Here is a 13,181-nt window from a genome sequence, read left to right on the forward strand (position 1 = left end):
CAGATAATATTCATATTTAATATAAAGTCATGATGTTTGTTTCATAACTAGCAGTTTTTACTTCAGTTTATCCGTTCTCAGCTGTGGCTGCAGGCGACTTCTGCTCTGCAAAGAGAAGGCAGAGAGTTATTTTGTTGTTGTGGGTGTGTGTGTTGTGTTGATGTCCTGTGTGTCAGTGTGAGTCACTGTGTGTGTGTGTGTGGGTGTGTGCCTCTCTGTATTCATATGTAATGTCGGCTATATGTTTCCGTCCTCGTGTTCATGTGTGATGTCGGTTCCCTTTCAGCGCTTCAAGGCTTGCCATCCGAAGATAAAGACCTTCTACTATCTGTCGGCAGCAGAAAATGTGGACGACATGTCCCGGTGAGTTAATGAGCTGTGGTAGTCACGCTGTAAAACCTCAACCTCCACCTCCACCTCCACCTCCACCCCACCTCCACCCTCAGTCCCACATTGCGCCACATTTAAACTCCTGCTGGCCGGAATTTGAATCCCCCCTATGCCCTCTCCGCCATGAAGGTGAGCGGTTTTTGGTATTGGTCAAACAGGACACACACACACACACACACACACACACACACACACACCACACTCACTGTGTTATTGGCATCGAGCTGCTGTGCGTCACGCCTGTTATTCGTCCTCCCGGTGGCTGAGCCGTCTCAGTATGGCGGTGGCGCGCGGCTACGCCGAGCCGGAAAAATCCGCCAGGACCAAGGTGAGATTAGTCACAGGCTGCGGCTCGAGCTTCTTCGCTGCTGCGGTTACATAAAAGTGACGACGTGAAGCAGTTGATGCTTTAGAGGAGGAATGGTGTCGGCCGCTCTGCCTTCACTCAGCTGTCCAGGTTTAGGTCAGACAGTCCTTCTCGTCCTCACAGAGGAATCAAACGATGGTCCCACTGAGCTCAGAGCAGGTTTCCACACATGGGAACCACACATGTAGATACCATCCGTTCACAAAACACGGCGGTCTGAACCAGAACCTCAGACTTGGACTCATCAACCAAAGTCCAGAGTGCCTCTGGTCTGATGTCCATTCATGTGTTTGAAGACCAGAGAGGGGTCTCACAGTCACTTTGTGTTGACGTTGAAGTTGTGATGAGCCGGGCTCTTCATGTCCTGACATGGATTACTACAGGGGTTAAATATTTACTGTATGTCAACACAGGAACAGCTGATGGTCGCAGGCTCATTAAGGAAACACGTTACAGTAACGACCTCAGGACGAGTTTCTCTGTTTCACTGATGAGAATAACGCGACTGCTTTTAAAAGTCAGTGCTGAGACTCGTTCAACCCTCCTCGCCTCTCACTCCACTTCACACTGAACCGAGCACTCTGCTCTGTGCTGGCTGAGGAATTAATGCAATTTTAGGGCTGAAGGCGTGCTTGTTATTTTCTTCTTTGGCTTCTTAAAATGGACAGGAAGTGATGTAACTAACCCCGGTGCTAGTTTGAAGGAGCGTACGTAGAAACCTTGCGGCGGTGGGCGGGTGGGATCGCTGTCTTTAAAGAGGGGGCTTCATCCTGCACAGACCGAGCTGCTGACACCTCCGGAGACTGAACAGGAAGTTCCACATCTATAAAGATTCATCCGTCTTCACACTGTCAGACCTCGACGGTAAGCATCTCACCCACGCTGCAGCTCCGCCTCTCGAACACTGTGCGGCCTGACGCAGCAGACTCTGTCTGATCTTATGCCTGTGGGAAGGTCCTGCTGCAGATGTGAGTGTGAAATTTCTAATTACAGAGGTTTTGTGTTGCTTGTTGACAGATTACGGGAGTGAGAGCGATCAAGAGGACATGGAGATGCCCCATGTCCCAAACAGGACAGTCCTCCTCCGCCGTACGACACCTACCCCCGAGCATCCTCCGTGAGTGTCAGCCTGGAGTTTGATCATCGTGACGAAGCTTTACCATCACTAACGTGTCCTTGTTTTAGGTGAGTCCGTACCTGGAACCCAACGTGGCCACTCTCCTCCTCCGACACCTTCCAGTCCCTCCGTCTCATGAGGAGTTCCTCTCGGAGCCTCTGGACGCCGGCGGCAGCAACAACGGCGTCTCGCCCGGCAGAAGCCGAGCAGCCACCGGAACTCGTGGCACGACCCGATGGAGAGCAGCGCGAGGATGCACTACCTCCAGACGTTTCCCGTGGAGGAGCCCATGCTGCCCGAGGACCGGACCAGCTGGCGATGGAGTACCGCAGGCAGTCCACCCCCTGCCGGCTCAGCGCAGCTGCTGCAGGAACAGTACCGGGCCCTGCCGCTGCCGCTCAGGACCAGCATCGACTCAGACAGGAGGGAAACCACGCAGCTTCACCTCCCCAGAGACAGCGGGCTCCACGCCATCCGGGCCACCACCGCGCTGCGTCGGACCAGAGGAGCCCAAGCACTACCACCCTGGACCGGGCCAGAGACACGGGTCAGACACAGAATCTTTTAAAGAACACAGTGTTTCATATTGTAGCAGAACTTAGAACATACACACAGGTAACCTCTGTTATTCTCACAGTTAAAGCAGGGTGAGCGAAACCAAAGGCAGAACTGGATCAGTGGTTTACTTTTCCAGAACTAAATATAGGAAAGCTTTTGGATTACAGGAAAGGCAGCCCAGATAAACGTGTGAGGGAGCAGGGGATGTCCACAGTCCGGCAGATCGGGCATGTGAACCATCGTGACTGGACGCACGAATCCTGAATTGACTCTGTGAACCGACAGACGAGGGTCGCGGGTGGGTACAGAGGTACGAACTGTGGTCTCACAGCAAGAAAGGTTCCTGGTTCGAAGCCGCTGGGCGGCTGTTGGTTGGGATATCGATAAGATATAGAACAGTAGATTTTCCAGAAATCATTTTGGACCGAACCAGGTCCCACTGGAGACACAGAAGAAGAAGGAGACAGTCTACAGTCAGTCTAGATGAACGTGGTCATGAGGCTGTTGGACCTCTGTCTCTACATGCAGGTCTCAGTCTCTGTTCCTGTTGGGTCTCAGTTATTTTTAACAAAGCCTGGCGAACCAGGCAGTCCGATGTCACAGGTTTTGAACACCCGGGCTTTCTGATTATATGGACTGAGGCGGCAACACCAAACAACTGAGGGTCAAACGAAGACACATAGAGACAAAGACGCAGTGAGACAAAGACTCAGAGTCTGAATTTGAGTTCACAGTTTATTAGGTTTATTATATAGAGAGGCCACAGTGTGTTTGGTTTATTATATATAGAAAGAGTTCACAGTTTAGTTGTTTTATTATATATAGAGAGAGTTTGCAGTTTATTAGGTTTATTATATAAAGATATTTCACAGTTTATTTGGTTTATTATATATAGAGAGAGTTCACAGTTTATTAGATTTATTACATAGAGATATTTCACAGTTTATTTGTTTTATTATATATAGAAAGAGTTCACAGTTTATTAGGTTTATTATATAGAAAGACCACAGTGTGTTTGGTTTATTATATAAAGATATTTCAGTTTATTTGGCTTTTCCATAATGTGATTCATCTTCGATCCAATATTTCCGGACAGCACCTGAACGCATCATTCCCGTCCTGAGCAGCGGGCTCCCCCCGCGCCTCCTCCTCCTCCTCCTCCTCCTCCTCCTCCTCCTCCTCCTCTCTGCAGGCAGGCTCAGGCCCATCTCAATGCCGGTGGAATACAACTGGGTGGGAGACAACGAAGACCTGGCCAAGCTGAAGAGAGAGAGCCGGAGAGGTGAGTGGGAGGCGGTGGGAGAGAGAAGGGAGACAGAGGGATGCTGAGGTGAGTGGGTGGATATCTCAGAATATCCTCACCCTCTCAGATCTCCAAGCCAAACAGTGGATGATGAGCTGGCTTGTCAGAACTGATAACATGCTGGATCTCAGCTCCTGCCTCCATATGTTCATCATCTATCAGCCTCTTTCCCCCCTCTCTCTCTTCATCCCTCTCTTCCTCGCTCGCGCTCGGCTTTGCTCTTTCTTTCTGTTTGGATATAAAAAGTACACGGTTGCTTTGGCAACTGTAGAAATATACCCAGAGATTTTCACATTCTGTGGGTGATTGTTGAGATAGGTGGTGAAACGGAGTGGGAGGAGACTGAGCGGCTTTATTTCCGTCTCTCAGAGACTTTGAGTGATGTGTTTGTTTCTCTGGGGATGCTGCTGATACGTTCCTCCTTTGGGCTTTGCAGAACAAGCGATGCTGCTATATTTATCTCCACGAGACGCTGTTTGGAAGTTTTGAGGCTCCCTGCCTGACAACAGCTGTCGCCTGTAGATCCTGTAGAACGTCACATGGTTCAGTCACAGGTCGCACAGGCCGTTAGTCTGCGTGGAGGATGACTTGATGAAGAGAGCTGACTGAAACGCTGCAGCATCTTGTAATTCAGACACTGTGTGTGGCTGTGCACAGCGTTCAGTATGTAAATGACAGGTTTAATCATGTGTGTGTCGTCGTGTCCCTGCAGAGAACTCCCTGCTGCGCTTTGCGAGCGAGGATAAAGCGCCGGGGGAGGACTTCCTGCTGGGACGCAGTCTGAGCCAGAACAGGAGGAAGACCGAGCGAGGAGGAAGCCCCACCCATTACGCGCTGGTCCCCGCCCTGCAGATGGAGGTCTCCCTGTCCACGTCCAGCTCCGACTCGGCCTCTCTCTACCACGTCAGTGCTTGTGTCTGCATTCATTTGTGCGTCATAGACGGGTGCAGCAGCGCTCGGATTCATCGCCGTTTTGTTTTTTTGACTCTGTAGGTGTTTGAACGCTCCTCGCTGCTGTCAAGGTCAAAGAAGAAGAGTAAAGGTGAGAGGAGGAGAGCGCTCATGTGTTTCAAACCCAAACACTTTGTTCTGACCCACTCTTCCTGTTCTGCCTGCAGCTGGGAGTCCCATGGCTTCGATCAGCAAGAGGCGGATCTCGTGCAGGGACCTGGGTCAGGGCGACTGCGAGGGCTGGCTGTGGAAGAAGAAAGATGCTAAAACGTATTTTTCACAGAAGTGGAAGAAGTACTGGTTCATCCTGAAAGACACGTGTCTGTACTGGTACATGAACGGAGAGGTGAGATGCTGATCCTCCTTCAAACACAGCTTCAAGTTTTTATTCAGCTCGTGACTGAACGTTTCCTTTTTGCTCGTCACAGGATGAGAAGGCCGAGGGCTTCGTCAGCCTCCCCGAGTTCAAGATCGATCGCGCCACCGAATGCAGACGCAAGTTGTGAGTCCTGATTTTATAATTTTTATATCTCAACACTTGTTGCACAGCAGAGAAACAATCCTACAGATGCATCAGCGTGCAGAGGGAACCGTGAACAAATTAAAACATTAATTTCAAGGCCTGACTCCAAAACAACATCAACCACAACAAGTCAAATATGAAGCGTGTAGATGAGATTTAATCAACGATAAAGTGAGAGACAGTTAGTTCGAGACCTCCACCCTCCTCATATCAGGGACATGGGTTTGTAAAGAGTCGCTCTTCTGTTTCTCGGCTCCGGTTGGTCCAGAATGCGTCTGTTAGACTCTGAGCCAACATGTCATAGGTCAGACGTGACGCCAGGTGACTTGAATCAGCTCATGATCATTATTGTGTCTCCAGACTTCAGGCGGATCACTGAGGGCTGAGATCGTGGACGGTCTCTGCAGTCACGTTGTCCTGTAAAGTGTCTGTCACTGCGTACTGATTATGTTTTATCTTTTAATTCATGCACCACAAGCTGCTGTTTGATTCAGACCAAACAAAGTCTGTTTTTATGCTTTTAAAGATTCCTGCACATCCCTCACAGGCAGGTTCAGTACAGATAATATTCATATTTAATATAAAGTCATGATGTTTGTTTCATAACTACAGTTTTACTTCAGTTTATCCGTCTCAGCTTGTGGCTGCAGGACTTCTGCTCTGCAAAGAGAAGGCAGAGAGTTTATTTTGTGTGTGTGTGTGTGTGTGTGTGAGTCACTGTGTGTGTGTGAGTCACTGTGTGTGTGTGAGTCACTGTGTGTGTGTGTGTTCCTCTCTGTATTCATATGTTAATGTCTGCTATATGTTTCCGTCCTCGTGCTCATGTGTGATGTCGGTTCCCTTTCAGCGCTTTCAAGGCTTGCCATCCGAAGATAAAGACCTTCTACTTTGCAGCAGAAAATGTGGACGACATGTCCCGGTGAGTTAATGAGGCTGTGGTAGTCACGCTGTAAAACCTCCACCTCCACCTCCACCTCCACCTGCTCAGTCCCACATCTGCAGCCACATTTAAACTCCTGCTGGCCGGAAATTGAATCCCCCTCCTGCCCACTCTCCATGAAAGTGAGCGGTTTTGTATGGGGATTGGTCAAACAGGGACACACACACACACACACACACACTCACTGTGTTATTGGCCATCGAGCTGCTGTGCGTCACGCCTGTTATTCTCCCCCTCAGGTGGCTGAGCCGTCTCAGTATGGCGGTGGCAGGCTACGCCGAGCCGGAGAAAATCCGCCAGGACCAAGGTGAGATTAGTCACAGGCTGCTGCTCGAGCTTCTTCGTCTGCTGCTGTTACATAAAAGTGACGACGTGAAGCAGTTGATGCTTTCAGACGAGGAATGGTGTCGGACGCTCTGCCTTCACTCAGCTGTCCAGGTTTAGGTCAGACAGTCCTTCTCGTCCTCACAGAGGAATCAAACGATGGTTTCCACACATGGGAACCACACATGTAGATACCATCCGTTCACAAAGACACGGCGGTCTGAACCAGAACTCTCAGACTTGGACTCATCAGACCAAAGTCCAGGTGTCCTCTGGTCTGATGTCCATTCATGTGTTTGTTGGTGTCCCTCAGTCATTCAGACTCTCACAGTCACTTTGTGTTGACGTTGAAGTTGTGATGAGCCGAGCTCATTACTACAGGAGTTAATATATTTACTGTATGTCAACACAGGAACAGCTGATGGTCTCAGGCTCATTGAAACACGTTACAGTAACGACCTCAGGACGAGTTTCTCTGTTTCACTGATGCAGAATAACTGGACTGCTTTTAAAGTCAGTGCTGAGACTCGTTCACACCGTCCTCGCTCTCACTTCACATCTGAACCGAGCATCTCTGCTCTGTGCTGAGGATTAATGCTAATTTTAGGGGCTGAAGGCGTGCTTGTTATTTTCTTCTTTGGCTTCTTAAAATGGACAGGAAGTGATGTAACTAACCCCGGTGCTATTTGGAGGAGCGTACGTAGAAACCTTGCGGCGGTGGGCGGGTGGGATCGCTGTCTTTAAAGAGGGGGCTTCATCCTGCACAGACCGAGCTGCTGACACCTCCGGAGACTGAACAGGAAGTTCTCACATCTTAAAGATTCATCCGTCTTCACACTGTCAGACCTCGACGTAACATCACACCCACGCTGCAGCTCCGCCTCTCGAACACTGTGCGGCCTGACGCAGCAGACCTGTCTGATCTTAATGCCTGTGGGAAGGTCCTGCTGCAGATATGGGTGTGAAATGTTCTAATACAGAGGTTTGTGTTGCTTTGTGACAGATTACTGGAGTGAGAGCGACCACGAGGACATGGAGATGCCCTCCATGTCCAAACAGGACAGTCCTCCTCCGCCGTACGACACCTACCCCCGAGCATCCTCCGTGAGTCTCATCCTGGAGTTTGATCATCAGTGACGAAGCTGTTAACTCACTAACGTGTCCTTGTGTTTAGGTGAGTCCGTACCTGGAACCCAAACGTGGCCACCTCTCCTCCTCCGACACCTTCCAGTCCCGCTCCTCTCACGAGGAGTTCCTCTCGGAGCCTCTGGACGCCGGCGGCAGCAACAACGGCGTCTCGCCCGGGCAGAAGCCGAGCAGCCACCGGAACTCGTGGCACGACCCGATGGAGAGCAGCGCGAGGATGCACTACCTCCAGACGTTTCCCGTGGAGGAGCCCATGCTGCCCGAGGACCGGGACCAGCTGGCGATGGAGTACCGCAGGCAGTCCACCCTGCCGGCTCAGCGCAGCCTGCTGCAGGAACAGTACCGGGCCCTGCCGCTGCCGCTCAGGACCAGCATCGACTCAGACGCGGGAGGGAAACCACGCAGCTTCACGCTCCCCAGAGACAGCGGGCTCCACGCCATCCTGGCCGCCACCGCCGCTGCGTCGGACCAGAGGGAGCCCCAGCACTACCACCTGGACCGGGCCAGAGACACGGGTCAGACACAGAATCTTTTAAAGAACACAGTGTTTCATATTGTAGCAGAACTTAGAAACAAGTCAACAGGTAACCTCTGTTATTCTCACAGTTAAAGCAGGGTGAGCAGAACCACCAGGCAGAACTGAATCAGTGGTTTACTTCCAGAACTAAATATAGGAAAGCTTTTGGATTACAGGAGAGGCAGCCCAGATAAACGTGTGAGGGAGCAGGTGATGTCCACAGTCCAGCAGACTGGGATGATCCTGATAAGATAATAGAACGTAGATTTCCAGAAATCATTTTGGACCGAACCAGGTCCAACTGGAGAAGAAGAAGAAGGAGACAGGTCTACAGTCAGTTAGATGAACGTGGATCATGAGGCTGTGTGGACCTCTGTCCTCTAACATGCAGGTCCAGTCTGTTCGTGTTGGTCATCGGTTATTTAACAAAGCTGCTACCAGGCAGTCAGATGTCACAGGTTTGAACCCCGGCGCTGTTCTGCTTTATTGGACTGAAGGCGGCAACACTCAAACACCTTGAGGACCGACGAAGACTCAGAGAGACGAAGACTCAGAGAGACGAAGACTCAGAGTCTGATTTAAACGAGATTTATCGTGGCAGTCTGTCTCTGTCTCTCTCTCTTTCAGGCCGTGTTAGTGTTGAATTCTGTACAGGATAAAGAAACACGCCTGAGGGTCTCTCTCTCTCTCTCACACACACACACACACACACACACACACACACACACACACACACACACCGTGGTGGTGTTTGTGGTGGTGCAGTGTTAGGATGGTGCCAACAGAGGGCGGTGTATGAAAGCAGGTGGTGTAGTCTGTCAGGGTGATGGAGGAGCTGTGTTTAGTTTGTCTGCTCTGGGCTGCCGTAGGAACCTGGTCTGACATGTTCATGTTTGAATGATGATGATTCCTCACAGTGTGTCTGAGGTAACGAGCAGTGAATGAATCAGAGATAATTAGTGGATTCAGTCAGATTATAACGAGGTTATTGTTCACAGCTTCTCTCTGCACGACTTTTTGCTGTGTGATATTTTTGTGCGGTGCTCATGAGGAAAACAAACGCACCTCTCATCACGACCCCCTGTTGTTTGACTCTGTATTTTCATCCTGGACTCTGCTGCTCCATGTGGGCGTGTGCTGTTTGTTTAGTCTGAATAATATTCAGGTTTGTTTCTTCCTGTGCTGATGATTGTTGGTCCGTCTTGCCAGGCCACGGTCGGGACTGCAGGATGCAGGCCGACTCTCTGGGCGATCTGTACCGGGCTCTGGAGCAGACCAGTCTGTCCACCTCGGCTGACCACAGATCAACCAGCCGCCTCGAGTACAAGCGCTCCTTTGTCCGCCGAGTCAACGACCCCCTGCTGAACGACAAGCTCCACCGCCTGCGGGTCCTCCACAGCTCACTGAAGGTTTGAAGCATGTTCACAGTGTTCATGTGTCTCCATGTTTCTTCTGCTGATCACTAACAGCGTCCTTCACCTCCTCGCAGAATGTCCCTCTTCAAGACACAAACCGGTCTTTGGGTTTTTTAGGGTGAGGGTCAGTGTGTGGACTGAACCTGGATCGTATCGCCTCTGTCTGTGCCTCACTCATCCTTCTGCTGGACTTCAAACCTGCCCGGGCTCCTCACGTCATCTCCTGCTTCCTCCTCTCTGCTCCTTCCAGCTGGCTCGCCGTGCAGGAGTCAAAGACCTCAGAGCGTCTCTGGAGCTTCAGCACTTTGTGACTCGTGGAGCTTCACATGCATGGCCACCTTCCCTCCTTCTCGCTTCTGTTGAATCGTTTCTTGAACGTTATGCTGGAGTTGTGTGCCGCTGCTCACAACGTTTCCTCATGCATGTGTGTGTGATTAAAGGGTGTGTTTGTTCTCTGAGTGTACAGGGTGTTAAACATATATATATATACACATAAATATATATATTTAATATTACATTACTACAGCAGCAGTGACTACACAGAGTTTTGGGGTACGTACAAACTGTAAATCAAGTGCTGTGCCTCAGTGATTGTGAATGTACATTGTACTTTTCCAAGAGAGAAACAGAAGAAACGAGCTCCTCCTCAGAAATCTAACGCTTGGCAATAATGAACTAGAACTGTAAATTACAGAGGAACGATGAGAATAGTTGTCTATTTTTGTATGCATGCCGTCCAACCTGATGTTTGTAAAACGGTTTTGTATTTCTGAGTGTGTTTGGTCGCTCTCTGGCCCCGCCCCGCCCCACCTGGCCCCGCCCACCTGGCCCCGCCCAACCACGTCGTGTTTTTAAGACTTATTTTAAAATTTGCCGCAGAAAAGTTTCAGATTTTTTGAAGTGTTCAGAAAAAGAGGAATAACTTGTATTTATTATTAAGTGTTTAATGTACACGCATGCTTTGTATGACTAAAACACACGTTACCATGCCAGTGGAAGTCTGACTCACGTGTGCCACATTGTAGCTACATGACTTTTTTATTGAATAAAGTACGGCATGGGCACACAGACGAGACGTGGCTCACTGTTTTCTTTCATGATCACATCTGAGGTGATTATTTTAAGATGATAATAATATGCAAATATCAGTGTTTAAGCAGCCTCAGGCTCTCCGTCTGAACGATGTGCTAATTAAAGATTACACAGACTCTGCAGTGTGAGTGGATACACAGATATCGAACACGATGCAGACTGCAGTGAGGTCAGGTTCACCGGATACAAAGATAACGAGCTTTAGGCCTCAAATCCGTTTGTTACGTCACCGCCTTCGAGACTAAAACAGCTAATCCAGCCGAGAACGAGCAGCTCTGGATCTGAGAAGAAGCAGACTGTTGTTCTGTGAGGTTCTGGATCACAGCCAGTGAATGTTTGGGTTCTGTTCTGCTGCGTCATGCTCTCCATGGATTCATGACCTTTGTTCTGTTTTTGTAAGAAAGACAAATCTGATTATTAAAAGTCTCTGAAATGTTCTTGCACTTTAAGGTTTTATTGCACAGTAATACACAGAGAGCTGTGCAGGTCTCAGTCCTTTAGGGGGGCAGTGATCTGTGAGTTCAGGTCCTGGAGGAGCGTCTCTTTCAGGTCCTGCAGGAGGAGACGTGAGGAGGGGGGTAAAGCGTACCACCATACCGGCCCTGTGTTTGTTTGGCATCAGATCCATACCAGATTTTCTAGTATCACTCGTCTCTGGACCGTCGTCCTGCAGGCAGCGTTTATGTAACATGTTCTGGATCTGTCAGTACATGTTCTGGATCTGTCAGTACATGTTCTGGATCTGTCAGAACATGTTCAGTAAATCAGGCAGCTCGTGCTCCCAGTTAGGTGGCAGCTGAAACTCAGTGTCCTGAAACATAAAGAGCTCAAACTGAAGGTGATATAGAAACATGATGATCCACATGATGGCACCACGGGTCACACTCAGGGTGTTTTACACTTTATTGTTCTAATTTGAAATGTTTCTCCTGCAGCTCATCGGTCAGACATGAAGCAGAATAAAATAAATATTGATGACAGTGTTTGATCACATGTTCCTCAGGTATTGTTGTGTGTTGTTTCCAGATCTCTCTCATTATGCAACACTTGTTAATTGCTTCCAAAGGGACGTTCAGCACTGACCGCTAATGAGTGTGTTTATCCGTTTAGCTGCTGCGTGGTCTTCCTCATTAAACAGTGATGAAGATTCAAAACGACTTTCTGTTGTTTCAAACTGAATTTATTCACAGAGTCAGAATGAGCTCGTTTCATTTCAGCGTCACGTTCATCAGCTCCTCGTCTGTCAGAGAGAGGAGCACAAACATCGTCTCATCTCCGGCGAGCAGCTGGGCTCATTCTGACCTTTGTCCCGTCTTACACGTGTCCCAAACTGAAGTCAAAAAATGACGAGATGATTGAACCTGAGACACCTCAGACAGAAATGAGCTCAGCTAAACTGAAGTACATGGCAGCACAAGATAAACCCTGATCAGGCCACGTCCAAGAGACGCTGAGCTGAGCTGAGCAGCTTGTTTAAATATTTGCAGTTTATTTTATGATTCTGAATTATTACCCTCCCCTTCCTGCTGTGTTGGCTTGTCTGACAGGTTTGTTAAACTGTCATTTGCAGATTGTTTTCTGTGTTTATGGTGAACTGTGAAATCTGCAGGACTGAACTTTATCTTTTATTAACACGTGCAGACGTCACAGAGAGCTGCTGTTCATCTGCTGAGGCCTTTTTCATCTGCAGCTCTCTCACTGTCGTCTTCACCCATTCTTCATGCTTCAGTCCAGAGCACCAATTCTGATTCTGTATCTTTCATATATAATTTCATCATCTTTTATCAAAATATGTTTGTTCCTTAAAGTGTTTTGACAGCAGTCTTTACCCTGACCTCATAAATCATCAAACTCTTTCACTCTTTCATCGTGCGCATGCTGCATGTGTGTTGACTTTCATGCTGCACGCTTCATTTTTCTATAAAGTCACAATGTTCAGCATCACTGCAGAAGCTTCCCCTTCACTCTGTTAAAGTCAGACTGTTAACTGCTTCCTGTCAGCTGTTTTCATTTCATTTTAGATAATGCAACAAGCTGTAAAAGTTCCTGAGTTCATATTGATATGACACCGTGACACAGAGCTCAGTCAGTGATTATAAATCATGTTCAGAGTGATTATGAAACACACACACACTCATGCTTTCTTCATGTGTCGGCTTTAATGATCAGAAACACAACTACAAGCAAATGTTTTGAATGAATCATGATGATGGATTTCTCTGTGAGGTCTGTCACTAATTTTCATTTTCAACTCTCTGTCTCTAAAATATTATAATGTTAAACTGTATGGAAGTGAAAAGTGCCGAGATGTTCCACAGAGAGACCCAGCATGTCTGTAACTGAACAAACAGAAACATTCAGATATCTGCGACACACAGAACTAAGTCAGGTCACCGAGTGTCCCTGCACAGAAAGGATCAGATATTTTTCACGTCTGTCATAAAAATGTAATCACATATAAAATAGACTCTAGAAATCTGAAGACTCAAAGGCAGGGAAGAAAACAGGAGAGCCAGGGAGTAAGCACTTCACCTTAAG

General features: G+C 48.6%; 1 protein-coding gene across 1 annotated transcript in view; it reads left to right on the forward strand.

Moving 5' to 3' along the window:
• The window catches only part of LOC104935699 (connector enhancer of kinase suppressor of ras 2), a 31,651-nt gene extending 21,030 nt beyond the window's left edge, over positions 1–10,621 (forward strand). The window contains 16 exon segments of the mRNA XM_027273741.1: positions 287–363; positions 667–718; positions 1,775–1,874; positions 2,015–2,421; positions 2,512–2,521; positions 3,625–3,714; positions 4,448–4,638; positions 4,729–4,777; positions 4,854–5,032; positions 5,115–5,188; positions 6,057–6,128; positions 6,389–6,456; positions 7,477–7,577; positions 7,648–8,134; positions 9,346–9,545; positions 9,626–10,621. Coding sequence (XP_027129542.1) covers positions 287–363; positions 667–718; positions 1,775–1,874; positions 2,015–2,421; positions 2,512–2,521; positions 3,625–3,714; positions 4,448–4,638; positions 4,729–4,777; positions 4,854–5,032; positions 5,115–5,188; positions 6,057–6,128; positions 6,389–6,456; positions 7,477–7,577; positions 7,648–8,134; positions 9,346–9,545; positions 9,626–9,673 — 2,205 coding nt within the window. The 3' untranslated portion in view covers positions 9,674–10,621.
• The last annotated feature ends 2,560 nt before the right edge of the window (positions 10,622–13,181 follow it).

Source organism: Larimichthys crocea, chromosome XXII, assembly GCF_000972845.2.
Source record: "Larimichthys crocea isolate SSNF chromosome XXII, L_crocea_2.0, whole genome shotgun sequence".
NCBI lineage: Eukaryota > Metazoa > Chordata > Actinopteri > Sciaenidae > Larimichthys > Larimichthys crocea.